Below are 21071 nucleotides of genomic sequence, written 5' to 3' on the forward strand. Positions count from 1 at the left end.
GAAAGACATGTCGACACATAATTGATGCAATACTAGTAAGTAGATGGTCTGTACAAACCTCTTCAAGTCTAGCGCCCAGTTTGACTAAAGTTTTTGGTTTGCAAGTCTCTCCTTTCCAAGGATGAGGTCCGTATCTTTTCCAGAACTGTGATGTCAATGTTTCACAGGCTGTGGTCCATCGCTCACAGAGTGAAACACCCATCCTGAGGGACTCTCTCACTGAGCTAAACTGACCAGTCCACATATTCACAGAGGCCAGTTTCTGTTGGACATAGCGACCAAGGGAGCCAGCTACAAGTGTTACAAAAACACATGATACAATGAAATTATAACATTATTTAAATAAAACAATAAAATTGAATTGAAATATTCAAATACTTTCAATAGATATAATGATCACACTGTGTATGAGTCACTCTTCCAGTCAACTAAACGTTGTCATGTGCATTAGAAAAAGTCAAAACTTAATTTTCTCTCATTTTTAATTGATCTACTTCAATACTTAAATTATTTAATTATTCGCATACATTAATTAATATTATAACTAGATCTAAATGACACAGTGTTTTATTACTTAATACCACAAATATTCTGCAAAACAGCAGGCATGGTTTAAACTTGGCATCATCCTGACAACAGTCCAAAATGCATAGCACTGTGATTTATTTTCTAGTTACCATGTAAATCAATCAAACAAAATTATCCTTGGCATGTTCGCAACAATAAATAGAAGTATATTTTGAGACTTCACAAGTTGTAAAACCTCACAACATTTAATTATTAGCAAATAAAAAGAAGAACAGTTCAAGTCTCTCTATAAGAGCTCTATTCTGAATGAAGTCTCAAAAGTATTTTGTTTTTACATCATTCATTATAGACATCTGAAGGAGTCACATCATTGACAACCAAGTAGAAAATTAGAGATGAGAGATTAATATCTAATCATTCTATAAGTAAAAAAGTAAAGTTTTCTTTTCCAACCTTGCCATCTATAGAGCAAATGATTTAAAGATCATCTATTTCTGTGGCCCACAGTTAACCAGGATGTCATGAGGCCAGCACAACAATCAACTGCATTTACTTTTCCCCAACTAATTTCTACCCATTAGAGCAGGGTGGACTCAATGGCCTCCTAAAGATCCCGAAATTTAAAATCCCAGTCTTCACCAGGATTTAAATCTGAACCCTAGATTCGGAGGCCAAGCGCTTTACCACTCAGTCACTGCCCCTTCAATCATTCTATAAACTAAACGTTGTTTTTCCAGTCATCACAAAGAATATAAAAATAATGTAACTTATAGAACCTGAGTACATGATAATATAATTCATGACAACATCAAATAACAAGTAATAGAACAAAATGTATGTCAAAAAGTACCAATAATTTCCATAAGATGTCTCATTCTGTGTTCAGGGTAAGGTGGGCTTCCCTGCTTCCACAGGTCATCCAGTGTGTCCTGGGTTATCTCCACTAGTTCCATGCCATCTTGCAACGACAAAGAATCCAGTCCTCCATAATCTTTGGATATAGGGGCAAAAAGCTCAGTGTAACTCTCTGCGGCCTCTCTTAGATCCCCACCTCCTGCATTGGATCTGGTCATGTCTTGCCAGTATTGAAATTCATCCATTGGCGTTAAAATACCTCAGAAGAAAACAAAATATTAAGATTATTTATCATGGAGTTTCATGATATCTATGAACTCATGTATAACATGTATAAATGAATATAGGATCTGGAAAAATTCTACAAAATTGTATTTTGATGTTGACCAAACAAATATAATGAAGCATTAGAAAAAAAAAAAAACATTCCCCTAAAAAGGAATTTTATTAACTCTTTATCTCTGTGATTATTGTCCATGTTCTATCAGTATTGTTCATGTTTCACAATTGTACATTCAACCCTGTTATGATTAAACTTCAATAACATTTTTTGTTTGTAATCAGAAAATGTTACTTTTGGTATAGGGTTAAAGAAGAATGCTTTTTTTATATAATACAAATAAACATTTATACAACCAAAAATTAATTTAATGCAATGGGGGTAAAATCAACGATGGTATTGTTAATTAGGAGAGAAAGAGATTATTACATCCCAGTTCAGACCTTCTGCAAGACAGCGGAGAATGGAAGTGGACAGGGTTCAAACCCTGTACCATCATGGTAACAGTTCAAAGCACATACCACATGACCAGGCAGTTGTTATATGGATAACTTTAAACAGTTTAAAATATCTAACAATGTTAAAAAAAAACTAGATTAAATTATATATACCAGTAATTTAAAATAATTTCTTGTTTATTAGTATTCCTAAAACAACTCCATTTATTAATTTAGTGTAAACAAATTTTTGTTCTTCATTAAAATATTAATTAAAGTATAAGTATCAGGGAGGCGCGGTGACTGAGCGGTAAAGCGCTTGGCTTCCGAACCGGGGACCGGGGTTCGAATCCTGGTGAAGACTGGGATTTTTAATTCCGGGATCTTCGGGCGCCTCTGAGTCTACCCAGCTCTAATGGGTACCTGATATTAGTTAGGGAAAAGTAAAGGCGGTTGGTCGTTGTGCTGGCCACATAACACCCTTGTTTACCGTAGGCCACAGAAACAGATGACCTTTACATCATCTGCCCTATAGACCACAAGGTCTGAAAGGGGTAACTTTACTTTTTTTTTTACTAAAAGTATCCACTGTTGTTTAAATACCAAAAAGTTATTCATACTTTCTAGAACTATCACTCAAAAGAATTGGATAATTTACTTACTGCCCAGATTTTCCTCTTCCCCTGTGCGTCCTTTAAAACTGGGATCTCGTTTGCGTATGGCAGAGCCAAGCCCCGCTTCTAGTTCACTCAATAAACTTTGGAGTTTGGGGTCAATGTTACGGCTGTACTTCCCATCATCCAACAGCAATGGGGCATAAACCTGGTCGAATAAAAAGTATTCCAAATGGTTGAGAAAAACAAAACAAACTTTGAGACATGTACATTGTACAACAAAGAGATTTAATGAGAAGGTAAAAAAATAAAACACCTTTTGAACTGCATGATATAAAGTATTGAGCGGAGAATCAATCATGGATGAGACGATGACATTGGCCTGGAGATTATCGGGTGTTATTGACTCAGGGCGTATCTTGAAAAAGACGATCACTCTCTCTTTGGAATCTGATGCCTCAACCTGAGAGAAGTCAAATAAAATTACTTGCTACCGAAATAGGACAATTCTAGTTCATTAAAACTTTAAGAGTTCTATATCTGAAATTTTTATTTCAATTCATTCCATTGTATCAATATATCTTAAGTATTCTGTGTACATATTTACTCTATCATTTCAAAGTTTAGGTTATTAAATTATTCAACACTCTTTTGGTATTCGGATTTCTGCATTACATTGAAATGCTTGTGTCACTAGATGTATATACAAAGTACTACTTTGTGAAAAATAAACAAAATCAGCCTAATAACAACTTTTAAAGATATGCTCATCTCCTGACAATATTAAATTTATCACTCAACAAAACACACAAAATAGTTTTCCTATACTGCTCAAATTGCTAAGCCTAGATTAATAATAAGAACAAAGCAAATCTTATAACCCTACACTTTCTGAATACTCAAAAGCATTCTAAACACTTTTGCATATTGTTCAATCATATACAGTCAATAGTCCATGTTTATATTGGACTTGTTTTTTGTTTTCAATATTAAATGGCTCACACTAAATCTACAACTTAAAAAGTACCCCTTTCAGACCTTGCAATCAATGGGGGCAGATCATTGTTTCTATGGCTGACAGTTAATAAAGGTGTTATCTGGACAACATAATGACCATCTGCCTTTACTTCCCCAATCTAAGTCAGCTACCCATTAGAGTAGGTTGGACTTTGGCAGGGGAGACGGAGTTCTAAAAATTCCAAATCTAATCCCAGTCATAACTAGAATTAAATTTCAAACTTTTTACTCTCACAGCCAAGTGTTACATCATTTGACCACAATATCTCTAAATCTACAACTTACTTTGTTTAAAAAATCAATCTTTTTGTCTTTCTTGGGATCCAGTTTTCCAGCAAGAACCATGACATTACCATCATCAAGAAAGCTGTTTAATGGTGGACTGTTAAATAAATTTGTGATTGCACTATCATTGACCATCACGCCAAAGTAGTTGGCAGTGGTCACCAAAACAAAATCTTTTCTAGAATCTCCAGGCATCCTGAAGCTTATTGATGCCAACAGTGATGAATCTCAACTAACATGGATCAGCTTTCAATTATTTGACTATATAGATCCTATTTTAATCACTGAAACAAACAAAATTTTCATCTTCTAATCAGACAGTTTTGTTTTTTTACACACAAAAAAAAAATAATAACAATAAGTACCCCTTCAGACCTTGCAGTGTAAGGTCAGATTATGCAAAAGTTAATCTGCTTTTTCTGACCAATTGTTACAAGGCCAGTACAATGGCCAACCACCTTTCCTTTCCCTAACTAATTTCATATCTGAATTTCATGAACATTAATATATAGATCTCTAGATCTAGATCAAAGCCAGTAAGCTTATAGATATTCTATGAGCTTAATACACTTGACAACAATCAAATGCTACAGCTGAGGAATGAATCTTTGCAATGAAAGTTAATGAGAAAGCTAAGTACCCCACCCCCCAATAAAAAAAAATTATACATGGGCTCTTAGATCTAGATTTTTTTTCTTTATTTTTTGGAAAGTGATATTAAATATTTAGATCTACTATGGTTAAAAGATAACTTTACTTTAGTTGTCTATCAAAGTCAAAGTTTTAACAATGACCTATTGCCTATAATTACCAATAGTTGATTAGTCGATTAGTCATTGACTTAATTTCTTAAATAAGTTGTTAAGAAAACATTACTTAAACATTGTTTACTCTCTACTTTTATCATATCAATTTATTATTATAAACATTATAAATATTCATATCATTCAGTGAGTGATTCATGAGCATGAATCTACAACAATGTTGTCAACAATAAATTGACAACATGAGATGACATTTGATCCTACTAATCTGGAACAAGTCTACATCTATAATGATCTATTATTTATTTACTAGTAATAGACGTATAATTATAATAGTATTAATTCTAATCTATTAAAGTAAAGTGTGTGTAATCTATATTTTTAATATTTATTTTATGGACTTTCTTGGAATGCAACGAAATGAACATAAGAGTCTAGATCTAGACTAAGTATTTAATTGGCAAGAAAGCAAGATTAACCTAACATTCTTTGACACACTTGACAACAGACAAACGCTACAGCTGAGGAATGTATCTTTGGCAAGATTGTTTTCTTCTTATGGATTGGCTTATGACTGAAAACCAATTATATCCTAAGAGACAAATGACAACAACGTCTAATGCGCATGTCTCACAGGCATATCCGGCTTGAACTTTTTTTTTCTCACACATTATTTCCGGTAGTTTGTATGGAAGAAAAGAAAATGCTCAACCGTTATTTTAATATAACGTAAGAAAACTAGATGTTATTTGTTTACATAGATCTATAAGTTGATAGCTTTCATGTTTTTCTCGAGTTTTGTTTCAAATAATAGAGAGTAATTTAATGCACAAGGAGGTATCACATCTTTTTATGTACAGAGTCAACTCAGCGAATAATCGATCTTCTTTTTTATGAAAGTTTACAAATTAATTTGGCTTTGTCAAGTCTTTTGAGACTTTCAGTCTTTTGCCTTTGCCACTTTTAGTAATATACTTTGGTCTTTCTGTCTGAACTTAGATCTAGATTACCTGTGTTTTTATTGGTTTTGAATGAATGTTATCAACATATTTTGCACATTCAATTGAGAATGACAGAATGTAATCAAATTTTGTTGTGGATTCGTTAATTTAAAAGGCATCTAGCATTCTAGACAATCTAGATAGAGTGATAGAGTAGTTTATCATTATCATTATGCTATTCCGACACCTATACTAGTATTATATACTCATAGTATAGGCCAAAATTTCAAAGTTTTATTTGACAATGGTTCGACATAGAAAAGAAAATGAAGTACTGAAATCTTCTTTAGTTTAAGGAGAATAAGGATAACTACTTATATTTGTACCCCTAACCTGTATTTGTTATTATATTTTTATATTTAAGGTCAAAGAGGCCATGTGTTTTCATTTAATTCAGACAAATTTGACCCACATTATTTCATTCCGGACACAATAATTTATTTCAGACAGTCTCTATATTTAGGAATCAATAAACTCAGATTTTAATTCTATATTAACTAACTAAATTTTAAGATCCCCAGGCATAGCCCCTCACATGAAATCATTAAGATGTTTTCAAATTATGCATAAATACGAACACAAAAAATAAAAAAATATGAACACACTTATTCTACCAAAATTAGGTCACTGGGATAGTGACTTCTACACCGACTTTAGACTTATTTTATGTTAGCATGATTAGATGTGTGTTGAATGTTTGTGTTTTTTGTTTATTAATTTAATAAATTTCTAATACAGATGATCTTTTGTAGTATAGTACAGGTTAGGATAGCCATTCTTGCCTAAATAGCTGAATCCTCTATATTATCTCTCTATAAATCTAGATCTATCTAGTAGGTCTAGATCTAAGCATTTAACTTCATTCAAATACCAAGCTCACTCCAAACATTTGCCCATTTATTCTCTATAAAAAACAAAAACAAACAAATATAATTTAATAAGATCATTAACATTGATGTCCAAAAACTAGCTGTTTGAAATAAATTTTGGTAAGAAAATAGTAATTTAATTCAAGCACCCTATTAATTTATTTTTGTACGGAATCAAACAACTTGGCTTATGAATCAAATAAATCAGCTCCAAAAACAGAATAAATATTGCCGGGCTCATTAGCATAGCATTACATATTAGCCAACCAAAAAATATAGTCTTAACCCTAGGAAGAGGTAAAGTCATCCTGGTAACATAATAAAAACAACAACCTGACTTACAAATTTGAAACTCTTTTTTCTTACATAAAAAGACAGCTAAATGGAAGGAAATTGGGTCAGAATAATTGGAAAATGGATACACATATTATACAGCATGCTAGTTTCATATTAATTATCAAAATAAAGATGTAATGACCATAAAAACAGCGAGTGTTCGAATTAATGTAATGTCCGGAATAATATAAACTATTCTAGATCTAGTCTAGTCTTGGCAACCAAATTGCAGATTCTTCATTTCTTGTACCGGTACTTACTTGTAGTCTTGGACTTCTTGGTGAACTTAGTGTAGACCAGTCTTGTTGACTAGTCTAGGTCTTAGATCATGATAATAATAAATAATAATGATAGCTCCATAACAACATAATGACTAATGAAATGCATAGGTCTAGTAAACTCTAGTATTGATCTATCAAATCTATCATTTTCATATCATAATCTTTGACTAAGTAGATCTATAATCTTTATAAATTATAAAACCAATATTCAATATAGATCTATACTATACAGTAACTATACAACTATACTTCTATAGTATCTATAGTTATAGACCTAGTAATATAATCTAAATCTGTTCTACTTCTAGATCTACATTCTAGAGCAGTGTTTTCCGAACACTGACTCGTGTGTTATGTGGGGTCTGAATAGGTGTTCCATGAATACTGAAATAATTAACTACTATGCCAGCATATAAATTAATCTCTCTTTAAAAAATAAGCAAAGTTTTCTGCTAAATACTCCGAATGTGAGAAGTGTTTCATTAAGAGAAAAAGTTGGCAAACACTGGTCTAGGGTTAGACTGCGGCAGACTCAGACTAATGAATCTGGACCAAACGATACAAAACTTGTTTTATCTTCTTGTCTTAAATAAAAAACAGGCATTACTTCAATAAAGAAGATTTTCATATGACAGTCTAGTGACACATGTTAATCAGTGACTTAAAACCTGGCCCTGGCTGACTCAGGCAACTCATTCCATCCCCTAATAGCACTCTAGAGGGAAGAAGAATTTGTACAAATTTGCCCTAGCATTTGGAACTAGGAATGTGCCTTTATCTTAGTGTCTTTCTGAGTATTTTATTAGGTTTTGTTTTTATATTGGAAGATTATGGTTTAGTGTTTTATGTATAATTGCTATTTTACTTTTAAGTCTTCTATACTGAAAGGTTTTTTAATTTACTGACTGTACTAAAGGTGTTACTCTATTCAAATGTGAATATCCATTTGTTATGAATCATACTGCTCTATTTTGTGTCTGTTCCAGTTTCTTAATATTTTCATGAGTTGAGGGGTCCCAAATAGAGAATGCATATTCTATTATTGGTCTAACCAATGTTAAAAAACATTTTAGTTGTAAGTTTGATTTGTAGAATTTTAAAAAATTAACAAAAAAATATTAATGCTTGGGGTTTCCTTGGTAGTTTTTCATATATATATAAATATATATATATATATATATATATACTAGACAGATATTACCCGCTGTGTCAGCGGATCTTAACTTGCGTATTGCTGATGTAGTCACTGATATAGTGCATTAGAAACAATGAAAGAAAAAAATAAAGTGAATTCATTAATAAAAAAATATTATGAATGGAGCTAAAGATAGCTAATTGACCTGAATTCACGCGATATTAAGAATATAGTTGCACTCATGTAAAAATGCTTTAGGAAAAAAAATTGAATGTTAATTTGATTAAAATATGAAATGAATGGACTATAATTAGTATGTTCATGTATTAAAGTATAAAACTATCTTTGCAAAGGGAAGTTCTGTCATCTTTGAGTTGAATTAGAGTTTTAGGCCTAGGAATAGAGAGATGTGTAACCTTTTGGGTAATCACCGTAATGTCTAATGAAAGAATGTACGTCACAATTCTAAATTTGCAGATATAAAGAACGAAGTTTTATGTAAAAAAAAAATTTTGTTACACAAATTTGAAGCTTAATTTGATTAAAAAATGAAATCAATAGACTAAATTTTAATTTTCATGTGTGAAAGCAAAAAACTATATGTGCAAAGTGTAGTTCTTAAAATTAGATGTAGATCTAAATCCTTTCGATCTTTTCTTATTTCAGTATGGTAAACATAGCCTAGATTCATAAAATACCATACTTTCATGGAGTTATTCAACTTTTTTTTTTTTTTTTTGAGGGTCTTAAGTTTGATTTAGGGCTACAATACATACACTACGGTCTAAGTTAATACCCAAAGAACATTTCTGCCAAGTTTTATCAAGATTGGTCAAACGGTTTTGATTTCTATTTGGCACATACATACGCCTTACATTCTACTTTATAGTATAAAAAGATATATATATATATACCTAGGTATTTTGAGTTTTTAGTCTATGATGTTACTGGCTTACCATGGATAAGTGGTATTTATTTGTTTTAGTTTTTAGTTACTTTTTATGACTGAAATTTTTCTAGGTGAAAAGACATGCTCCAGTTTAATTTCCCATTTCTGTAATTCATCTAATTCTCTTTGTAAAATTTCTGTATCATGTGTTGTTTTTACTGTTCTTAAATGCAATGGTCTGCTAATTATCTGACTTTTGTTCCTGAAATAATGCAATTTTGTTATATCATTTCTGTAAATTAAAACTATTAGTGGACTTAGTACTGTTATAGAGGTACACCTGAGTTTGCTGTTATTGGTGTTGATTTAGAGCTATTTATTATTACAGTTTGTCTCCCTATCAGAAAATCCTGAATCTGTTGATGTAATGAACCATCAATGCCAAGATATTTTAATTTTTTAAGCAAGCTTTGGTAGTAGTAGATAGTAAACACATGATCTGTGACTGTTAGACTGTCACTGTATATATAGATCAATGCTGTGTATGTATATTTGACTTTTTTTTTATTCTAGTTTTTCACTACTTTATAATGGATTGAAACTATTGCTTAGTGCTTACACTGTTCTGATTATCATCAAAATATATAAAAAGTTCATTTTTGAATGAATTGAATAAAAAAAAAACAACAAGTATTTTTTTTTATTTTCATTTAGTTGATGTTGTTTATCTGTATAGTAATACTAGATGTGACTGCTTTAATTCAGGTGTAGACTAAAAAATGGTATTCATTATTCCTGATATTAATTCATCTGGAGTGATCATAATAAAGCTTACTTTTGTGTGTGTGTGTGTGTGCTATTTTAAATCATCTATGTAATGATTTCTTGTCTTAGTATGTAAAAAATTTAATAGTATGCAAACATTTTAATAGTATTTTCTATAAAAATCCCTCAAGAATTTGCACTTTGCTTTGTATTTGACACTTCTGTATTGTTTTTTTGTTTTTTTTTTAGTTTGATGTTTTTGTTAAGCACTCATTAAGAACACTGGATCAAAATTTACAATCGAGTTTGCAGAGTAGATTTACTACTTTGGTAAGTGTTCTCAATATTTGTTGTCTAGACCAGGGGTCGGCAACCTTTTGAGTCGGAAGAGCCAAAAATTACAATTTACAAGATTTCGAGGTTTTTAAAGAGCCACAAAGTTTTTTCTTGCCAACTATAAATAGTTCTCACACAATGAATTTTTTTTAATAAAAAAAAATCAAATTCATATACAAGTAGGCTAGTGTTTTTCACAACAAATTAGATAATATTTAAATGACATTATTAGATAATTATTTTTTATTTCGATAACAACTAAAACAGCTAAACATTTACTTAAAACACCAACTTGTACTTCACTAACAAACAATTGAACAATGGGAGCAATGATTTTACATGGTTTTAGAAAGTTTGGATACATTTGGCTCGTATGGTAACATGATGTTTTTAGTTTCAAACACGACTCTAAATTTTCATTTGTTAGTTGGCTTCTTACTTTACCTTGCTCGCACGAATATGTCGATCCAAAGATAGTCAGCACTTCAAATGTCAACTTCTTCACCTCACTGTAGCAATCTGGAAGATTATTTCATGTGGCGCACCTTTTAAGGCTGTCCACTTTTGTTGCGTTACGTACTTACATTTCTGGACCTCCATCTCTTACAGCTTGTATTTCAATTCTGTAAATTTTCCACTTCACAAAGCTTTACTTTTTAAATCGATCAATCGTATTTCTAGAGATCCTGTATCAATCCCATACCTTCTAGTGTGGATTTCGTGACTATTTGTGTTGAGATGGTGTACTAGGAATGCTAGAATAGTTTTGTTGGTTTTGAATTGCTCAAATCTGTCAAGTAATTTATCTTTGATTTTTGTATAGCTGTGCTGAAGTAGTTCGTGTCAAAAGTTGCACTGATTTTATCGCGATACTACTTTACACATTGAAAATGAAGTAACTTAACGCTCTGTAAATTTTCTGCAAAAAGAATTTTTTTTTCTTTAAAACAAACCAATTCTTCAAACAAAACATAGGATGGGTTTTCCTTTCCTTGCAGTTTTAGATTCAGCTCATTCAATTTCTCTGTTATATGAATCATAAAGTAATTTTTTTGCAACTATTCGTCCTTCTATAATTCGGTGTGACAAATGTCTTTTTCATTTAGAAATGTATTCAAGCACAAAGTAAAACGTTTCATCACCTTTCCTTTGGAAAGTCATAGGTCGGAATACTGAGGAATACATTTCGTTTAAGTGGTAGAGTGCTTTTGACAAGAAGCTGTTAATAATCTTGATTACAAAATTCATGGCCTCAATTATTTCGGTCGGAAACGTTTTGGGCACAAAGCACTACTTGGTGCATTAGTCAGTGAAACATAAATATTTCTTGGTTTATTTTGCTCCGACGAATTGTTGTTGCTCTTTTATTTTTTCTTGTCATACATTTGGCTCTATCAGTTGCTATTTAAACGATTTTATTTAAATCGATCTTATTGTCTTCAAGGTATTTTTGCATGAGCTCTATCGTCCCCACTAGTAGGCTAAGTCATGAGAGTGGTAGCAAACCTAGGGAAGACACATACCTGACAAATTGGGCAACTTGAGCCGTGTCTTTATGTCGCAAGACTCATCTATAGCAAGTGATAAGGCAGAAGAAAGTTGAATATCTTCCACCTGCAAATGTGCTACATTTGAAGACATTTTAGCTATTCTATCTTGTACTGTTTCAGCGGATAGTGGCAAGTCTTTGATTTTTTTTTTTCAAGATTTCTGGTTTGTTTTTGAAATCACGAAACTGTTCTTCAGAGGCAAGTAAAAAGCAGTCTTTCACATACTCATCATCGGTAAATGGTTTCCCTTTTTGTGCAATTTCTAGTGGTATACGCAAAGCTTGCAAGGATAGCATTACTTATAGATCGCTTCTAACTTTGAGAAGATAAATTCGCTTACAACTCGTTTACTTGAAACAACAAACTATACGTCACAGTCAAAGCACGTGGTTGAGATGCCAATTCTTCTTGCGTCAAATCGAATTAAAATCTACATAGAAACATCCGACCACGGCGTCATTCGAGAGCTTACGACGGACTGACGACAGCGACGACGCGTGTCACGGGGAAGGGGTGTGGTGAAAAGCGAGTACAAGTGGCTGAAAGATAAAATCGGCGCCTAAGTTTCGTTAAACGATTCAGAACTATTTTAAAAGTGTTTCGATAAAATAAATAATATTTGCGTAAGGAACTAAAGAGCCGCAGATTCACATCCAAAGAGCCGCATGTGGCTCGCGAGCCGCAGGTTGCCGACCCCGGGTCTAGACTTAAGTTTTTCTGGGTACTATTTCTTACTTTATTTTTTTCTCTTGTTTGAGTTCTGAATCCTAGGTTCTTGATGTTTTGATAGTGTTACACTATCTAAATTGTGGAATACTCTTTTTCCTACATGCTTATTTAAGTACTTTTAACTGGCATGTCAAGTGAATTTATTCACGAATCTCATTGGAACAACTAAATCAAAAATATGCCCTGAATAACTGATCTTTAATCTTGTTTGATGCCCCTCGGGTGAAAGTGAAGGATTGTGTTGATAATCATGTATACTGTGATACTATTTATATGTTTTCATTTCCTTGTCTGAGCTTGCTTTCATCAACAGCTTTTTTTTTTTGAGTCTTCAATGTGTCCCACGACTTTAGTGAGAACTCTTGGGCTGTCTGTTTCAGAAGCCTTCCACTGCCAGCATCAGCTGCAAAATATTCGGCTTGGTACTGGGTTTACATATTCATGGGAAATGCTACACTCATCCTCAATATTCAGAATTTCTTAATATTTTGATACACAGCTTCTAAATACCTATTAGTAACTGTAGCCTGAAACATAGTAATTTATAGTTACTTTTTTTTTTTTACTCAGAATCTTGGTGCTCAAATAACGCAGTCAGGCTCATCTGGTGGCCAGTTTTTTTACAACCCATTTAATATCATGCCGTCACGTCGGCGAAAGCGTGATACCAGTTCAGAAGATTTGCCAACCAAGAAATCACGAACATACCAGTAAGAATTTAATAACGTTTCATTTAGATAATCTCCCCAATTATAAGCTAAGTTCTATATTTAGATTTTTTAAGTAGGTTATCATTCAGTTAATTTATTTAAAATTTATAAAAATAAATAATTTATATTTATAATTGTTTGATAATTATTTTTTTTATTTTGAAACAGACAGAAAAAGGAAGTGGCTACAGAGTTTAATAAGAAGCGTTGTCTAGCCTGGTTTCATGAGTACACAGGTACTGGTACATTCAGTTAAACTTTTGGTAGTGCTTACTAGTGAGGACTTTTGCTATGCAAATATGAAGTACACTATTGGTGGCAACATGCCTGCTGCCCTGGGCACCTTGCAGACCTTGAGATCTATAGGGCAGATGATGTAAAGATCATGGTTCTGTGGCCCACTGTTAACCAGGGTGTCATGTGGCCAGCACAAGGACCAACTGCCTTTACTTTTCCCCAAGTAATGCCCGGCACCCATTAGAACTGAGTGGACTCAGAGGCATCCGAAGATCCCAAAAATTAAAACTTAAAAAATCTCAGGATTCGAACCCTGGACCCGGTCCAGAAACCAAGCTCTTGACCGCTCAGCCACAGCACCTACTGACCCCCCCCCCCTTCCAGTACTTCACTGCATTTTAATAAATAAATAAAAAAAGATAGTAGATGTAGAGAAATTCTTGTTACACTTGCACAACTACACATCTGTATTTACTAAAATGTAATCTGTCATAATGATCAATCAATAGCGACAGTGGTCCATCTTCTTTATGTTTTCTTTAAAGATAACTTGTAAGATTTATGACAAAAACATTTGAGATTTCAGTTTGAATGGCTGAAATATTTTGACTTTTCATTAAAATGTTTATTTCATTCAGTGAAACTGTGGTGCAAATTTTATCTTTACAAAAGTGTACAATTTTCACTTCTATGTAATGTTGGACATAAGAAATTGTTAGTTTTTCTTGGTTTAATTGATAGTAATACATTTGGGTTTATGTTCTCCAGGAGCTAGTGAGGAGACACTTGGCCCAGAGGGAATGGAGAAATTTTGTGAAGATATTGGAGTGGAGCCAGAAAATGTAAGTCTTTGCTCTCTTTGTCTTATCTGAACTTAAATGTTGAAGTGTTTTATGGAACTGTATTATATAATGTTATATATTTTTGTATTTAGTTGTGTCCTTTTTTGACTTGAACTTGTTTTTATTTGTCAAAATTTGATAATTAGCAATTCTTTGTCCTCATACACATTAACTTCAGAATTAATCAAGCACAAAACTAATCTAAGAATAAAAATGCAGAACACTGAAATCAATTAATTTAGACACAAATAACTCCCCAAATCCAAATGAAAAAAAAAAAAAAAAGAAATTTTATTAGAAAATTTTTGATGCTAGTTCAATATGTTATATAAACATAAATATAAGTGCATTAGATGAACTTGTAACATAGTGCATTAGATGAACTTGTAACATAGTGCATTAGATGAACTTGTAACATAGTGCATTAGATGAACTTGTTTGTTGACTGACAATGCCCAAACAAACAAATGTTAACTTCTTCATTTTGTTTCTAGATTGTGATGCTAGTCCTGGCTTACAAACTCAATGCTAAAAACATGGGTTTTTTCACTGTTGATGAGTGGATGAAAGGAATGACTGAACTGCAGTAAGTCTTTTCTATGTTTAATTTAAACTAACATCTCGGTGGAAATAAATCTGTTTGAGTATAGCAGAGTTATTTTTTTTTTGATGTTTCATCTGCAGATGTGACACAATTGGAAAGCTTCAGAACAGACTGGACTATCTCAGGGCGCTGTTAAATGATCCTGCCCTTTTTAAAAATATTTACAGATTCGCTTTTGACTTTGCACGGGTAGGTTTTATTTTGTTTTTATTGTGATTAGTATTTTTTTTTTTTTTGTTTTGTTGATGCTTATACTTGTCCAGTCTCTCTCTTTCTCTTTTTTTATGCTAACATGATGTTTATGTGTAGTTATTTGAAATATTTCATTCACTTGATAACAAGTATCCAACAACAAACACACTTTGTTTTATTGACTCAGCTTAAGTTGCCAGTTTTCTCTACACTTGACATGAAGCTTGAAAACAAAATCCATTGTAGCAGTTCCCTCCTGTATTGTACACTTACTGGACATATAGTTCTTTGCAATAAATGATTGAAGTATCTCAAATGCCTGTTTTCACAGTTTGTTTGTATTTTGCTGTTTCTTTGTGCACATTTAGGAAAAAGACCAAAGAAGTCTAGATCTGGACACGGCCAAAGCGATGCTGTCATTGGTCCTGGGCAAAGACTGGCCTCTCTTCTCTTACTTCCACCTGTTCTTAGAGGTAATAAAACACATTTAGTGGTTGTATTTGTATGTGTGTGTGTGTGTGGAGGGTACCGCAACTCCAAATGTCGTTACAGCACATGAGCTTTTTTGTTGCCATTCCTGAACTCATAATCTTGAAGATTAACCCCTTCATGATTTAGCCATTTTATTCTTTATATGGCTTTGATTTTGTCTTTTGGTTTTGCTAGTATGCTATTTTCACTCCTCTATTCTCTGTTTTTCTTTCAGGGGAGTAATCTCCCAATCATAGTCTTTCTTTCATTTATTTGACTATGGATGTTGGGCATACAATTGTGGCCAAATTGATTGAATCATTTTCTTTGTTATTTGGTAAATTCCATTCCATTGATATACAACTTGCAACTTTTCTGTTATTTCTTTTTTTTTTCATGGGAAAAAGTTGGAAGTTGGTTGTGTGGGTGGAATTCAGAAAATTCCAAAGCTGGCACTGAAGTGTGACACTACACTAGTAATGGGATTGTACTGGCCGATTCTTTTTCAATGACATTTAGATTGGGTCCGACCTAATCAGATCCAATTTTATCATATTGGATTCGATTCAAACTTATCCAATTCATATATCTAATTCAATGTTATTTGTTTTCTTCTTAGCATCAAACTAAATACAAAGTGATTAACAAAGACCAGTGGTGTAATATCCTTGAATTCAGCAGAGTTATCCAACCTGATCTGGACAACTATGATGAGGATGGTGCCTGTAAGTTGACTTCTCAATGCTGTTTAATTTAGTTGATATTTATCAATGTGCTACATTATTAGCCTACTTCAATCCTGGAACAACCAGTGTTCATCTCAAAGAAATGAAATAAAAGCCTGGGTATTAGCCATGTTTGAAATGTTGTCTCAACAATTTCTCTCCTACCCATTCAGTTGTTCTGACCAAAGGCGTGGCATTAACCAATACAGTTTTGGGATCTGCCAGGGTGTGGCACAGTGTGCTGCTAGCTTCTTGGGTATTGCCTGCTCCTGAGATATGACTCCCAAGTCCTTCCCATGTTGGAGATAAACCTGTGATGTTGCTTGTTCAGACTGTCTTGAGGTCAACTATAGATGACTGTTGATTTCAACCAATTACTCTGCAAGCGTTTGAGTTTTATTGTTCGGGTGTATTCAGTGTAGTTGATTGACAATCCAGACAAAACAAGACATCGGTTTTAACAAGTAAAGAGATGTAGTCAACGCTGACGAACAGTTTAACATATATTTATTCTAAGAAAAGGCCACAGTAAAAGTCTCTTGTCAACTAAACACGTCGTTACCCTAGAGGATTCTATCGCTAACTGATTTTCCGGTCTCTAACTCAACATATCCCAAACGTCACTAGTCCCGTTCAATATGCGTCTTCTATGGTGCGTCGCTAAATAACTAAACTATAAATAAGGTGTCTAACAAACCATAGTCGTTCTATGACTGAAGGAGACCAACAGCTAACCAATGTGTCAACATTTCAATGTCTAAATGTTCAACTCTAGACTTAGGTCTATTGTGTTGACATTGTTTTCTTTACATGAAGTCTAATGTTTTTAAATTTTCAAATGGTATATTTGTCGAAATCACCATGATTCTTTTATCTAATATAAAAAAGGTTTATGAACTATGCAGTTGAATTTAGACCGAAAGAGTTTATTAAAGAAATATTTTTTTTTAACCTCGAGATTATTTGTTACATAATATCATCATTCATGAATAGTAAATGGATTAGTAAAATATTAATGGGGTATCATGGTTTCAAGAATTGCAATTTCCTATAGATTGGGCTTTATAAACAATATAAAAGGAAATCCTTGGTTATACGCAGAAAACTTGTTTAGCTTCATCAAATCAGATTCAATATAATTATTAAAGTTCTTCCTTGTGAAATACTGGGCTATATCAAGAGGAGAAATTGTCAGTATCTCCATGGATGTCTTATTTGTTCAAACATAAGTATGTGTCTGTACCGGTATCATTAAGGTTGACCTCTTTTTTCATATTTCCAGGGCCAGTGATGACCTCTTTTTTTTATTTCTAGGGCCGGTGATGACCTCTTTTCTTCTTGTTTATTTCCAGGGCCAGTGATGTTAGATGAATTTGTGGAATGGCTGAAGGAGAAGTCCAATGAAGGTCGTGAAATGCGAAGTTGAAATGGGGGAAAACGTCGATTCGTTTGTTTACTGTTTTTAAAAACTGCATCTAGAGCTGTCTTAGACTGACTCCGAACTCATCAACTTCCCTGGACTTAAAGAAAACTTTGAAGACAAAAATCTGCATTCACCAAATGTATATAGTTTGTGACTTCAAGATTGTCTCCAGTGCCAATATGACCTCAGTGTAACAACTGTAAATATATTTGCCAGACCCACAATGTTGACCCTTAGATCTATATTTGTCTTTGATTCATTAACATAGTTTCCTTATGGCAGAGAAGAAATCCATTCTTTATATTAAATACATAACATTTAACCTAGTATTTTTGAAAGAGATTACAGATGTATATTGCTTAACTATTAAACATTTCTCTTGGTAACAGAATGTTCTTTCATTTGATGAACAGTTAAACTTTCTAATTGGTTAATTACATTCACAACTTTTTCAGAATTAAGAGAAACAATTTCCTGGCATGTTTTTATATTTGTCCTATCAGCCCACATAAATTTAAATACCCTCAGGGGATAAAAAAAAAACTAAGATGCACTTATTGTAATTTATTTATATTTACGACAAATACACATTTTAATGGATAGTTAACTAGTCGAAGTGACAGCAGACTCAAAACTTTCAACATGTACCAATTTTAGCCCCCACTGTTATGAAAAGCTCCTTGAATCCTTTAGTTTTGGGTCAAACTGGTATATCACTTATTAGTCTGTTCTATGTTTGTGACAATTGTTCAAGTTTAATATTGTGCTTTTACTCTTGGAGCACTTCACTGGACTGTTTGTTGTTCAGACTTTCTATTTTTTGCGTCTGCTGTTGTATTTTTTTCCCCTTCGCATATAATTGAGATTCTCTACAGTCATAATATTTTATCTCGGAGACAATAATTGATACTTTTTTCATCGTGAAAATTGTGTTGTTTTCCATGAACAATATGAGTGATTACTGTAAATAAGGGTATTTAATACCGTAGCCATATTTATGATTCTCTTTTTTAAACTGTTGAACTAGATGCTGATTGAAGTGTACTGGCTTGACCAATAAAAAAATAATGGCAATCTTGTGAGAATATTGTGCATTCAAGTCATGAATATATTGCCCACTGGAATGTCGAATCTGTATTTTGAAAAGACTCTTAAGAAGCCATTCTTTTCATTGTTGTAAAACCGAGGCTTCATTTCCATTACTGATGTGTAGATCTCAAAGTAAGTTAGCCTTGATTCAATGTTGCCAACAAGAGCACTGGTCCCGTAGGATATAGTATCCTCAATCGGCAATAGAGATGATCACTTCAAAAGGATCAGAAGTGTATTTGTCTTCTTGCATATTACAAAGACACTTGACTAACCCTAGCTCTGATTGGCCCCTTCCATTGCTGTAACATTGTCACTGATTAGATTATTCCACAAGTATTTAAATTCTTTTGTTTCTATGTTGGAGAGTTGGTTGAGAATTCTAACATTTATGAAGGATGTATATGGAACTCTTTCTGAAGCGAAATTCCTTGCCATATATTTGTTTGATATAAACTATTGATTTCATTTTTTTTTTTACATTTTAAAAGCTTTTAACCTGTTAACAACTTTGCCTATTGGTTTTACTAATGTACTGGTATGCTATTTGTACAACTTTTGTTTTTCTTGATATTTGTACAAAAACTTGCAGTCTGGTTTCTTGTAGACTTGTCTTTGAACTAATTCTTCATTGAGGTTTCATTAGCATCAAAAAGTGTAAGTAGGTTGTGATTGTTTTACCAATAGCTTAACTTTGAAAATAACTATAAAATAGAAAGGATTACTTTCAGGTTAAGATGTTTTCTTTTTATCTATTATCTCCCCCTGAAAAACAATTGTGCTGCTTTTCAATGTGTCAATAATTCTGCTACTGCTTCAACTTAAAGCCACCATTATTTGTTTGATTTAGCTTGTGAACCTTTGAAAATCTGCTCAGGGCTGCTCATTCCTAACTAGCGAGTTCAACCTTTGAACTAGATCCTAAGTGAGGAAAGACTGTGTTCCAAGTATTCCCTGTTTCTTCCATGAAGATGTCTGCGTACCATTGAATGTGTGTGAAACTGGTCTCTCAATGATCAAATCAGAGACAATGTAAATATGTTGATTTTTAAACGAGCCCTGCGGAGGAGCAGTTTTAATATTTCAAATCATTTAAATGTACACCTGGTTGTTGAAGACCAAAATGTATACCAATGGCTGGATGAAATGATGTGTTGATGGCCAGTATTATATAGGTCAAGGTTTGCTGCTGTTCAAAACTCTATAAGTTTGCAAGCATAAAACTAAACAGCTAGTCATGGAGTTGTGGAACATTTAGTTTTGTCAAAGTTTTTGTTCATTATACATTGAATTCACTTGATTTTACAGTTTTAGAGACGACACAATCAAAAGAAGTAATGTGTGTATTTTGAACCAGTAGTTTAAAGTATAATAATTTTTCTTTGATACACATCTAGGGGAAAAAAAGGAGGGGGCATTTTATATATATATATGTATATTTGTTTTGTTTTGGAGTTAGAGGGGAGAATACTCTACTTTTTTTTTTTTTTTTTTTAAGAGACTTGAAATCTTTTGTGATGTGCTGAGATTGTTTTTAGGGTATGCAAAAATGTTACTTGATATGTAAATAAACACATTGTTATACATCAACCTAGCATTCTTGTCCACACAATTATTGTGTATATGTCTTTGTCCACACTGAATGTGTAAGTAGTATGGTAGATGTTTGAAGTCAGAAGCAGGACATCTAGATCTCTAAATGGAAGCAACTAGTTTGAAAAGAAAACAACAGATCCACGCCTAATGATGGATCTATGCAGAAGATCATTTTCAAAATGGCCTGTTCTGTTGTATGGTTGATGCTTTAAAATACCTATGATTTTTTTTTTCTAAAGTTATATTTTTATACTTCTAGTTCAAGCGACACAGTTTGCAATAAAACAAATCTTGTTTATCAGCCATTATCAGCTCTTTTTTGTGTTTCAAGTCGGGTTGTTTTTTTCTGCTATTATATTGAATGGTTGAATTCAAAAACTTTCTTTCTTTGTTTTTTTTTTCCTTTTAAATTGTACATTGATTCTTCTAGTTTAAAAAAAACTCGACAATTTAAATTAGGATAATTGTTCATGTTGAAATAATTCCAGACAATATTAGAGTAGGATCATGT

General features: G+C 32.8%; 2 protein-coding genes across 7 annotated transcripts in view; one reads left to right on the forward strand and one right to left on the reverse strand.

Moving 5' to 3' along the window:
• Positions 1-5384, reverse strand: part of LOC106062209 (cytoplasmic dynein 2 heavy chain 1-like) — a 62757-nt gene extending 57373 nt beyond the window's left edge. For 4 of the 5 annotated variants that reach the window (XM_056039284.1, XM_056039282.1, XM_056039283.1 and 1 more), the window contains exons 1-6: positions 5260-5384; positions 4017-4300; positions 3031-3177; positions 2763-2922; positions 1379-1642; positions 59-291 (exon numbers count right to left, since the gene is read on the reverse strand). In XM_056039284.1, coding sequence (XP_055895259.1) covers positions 59-291; positions 1379-1642; positions 2763-2922; positions 3031-3177; positions 4017-4211 — 999 coding nt within the window. In that variant the 5' untranslated portion in view covers positions 4212-4300; positions 5260-5384. The remainder of the gene's footprint in view (positions 1-58; positions 292-1378; positions 1643-2762; positions 2923-3030; positions 3178-4016; positions 4301-5259) is intronic. The other variant, XM_056039281.1, reaches the window with a different exon arrangement.
• Positions 5385-5390: 6 nt separating this feature from the next.
• LOC106075571 (DCN1-like protein 4) lies at positions 5391-20554 on the forward strand. Of its 2 annotated transcripts, none has more exons than XM_056039286.1 (10): positions 5391-5509; positions 10306-10386; positions 13242-13381; positions 13550-13617; positions 14387-14460; positions 14955-15046; positions 15145-15253; positions 15625-15729; positions 16347-16452; positions 17805-20554. In XM_056039286.1, exons 3-10 carry the CDS (start codon positions 13311-13313, stop codon positions 17876-17878), a joined length of 699 nt encoding a protein of 232 aa, XP_055895261.1. In that variant the 5' UTR covers positions 5391-5509; positions 10306-10386; positions 13242-13310; the 3' UTR covers positions 17879-20554. The 2 variants fall into 2 exon arrangements, with proteins under 2 accessions (XP_055895261.1, XP_055895262.1); XM_056039287.1 differs by lacking the exon at positions 5391-5509 and adding an exon at positions 5728-5746.
• Positions 20555-21071: the final 517 nt, after the last annotated feature.

This window comes from Biomphalaria glabrata, chromosome 8 (genome assembly GCF_947242115.1).
Source record: "Biomphalaria glabrata chromosome 8, xgBioGlab47.1, whole genome shotgun sequence".
In the NCBI taxonomy this organism is placed as follows: domain Eukaryota; kingdom Metazoa; phylum Mollusca; class Gastropoda; family Planorbidae; genus Biomphalaria; species Biomphalaria glabrata.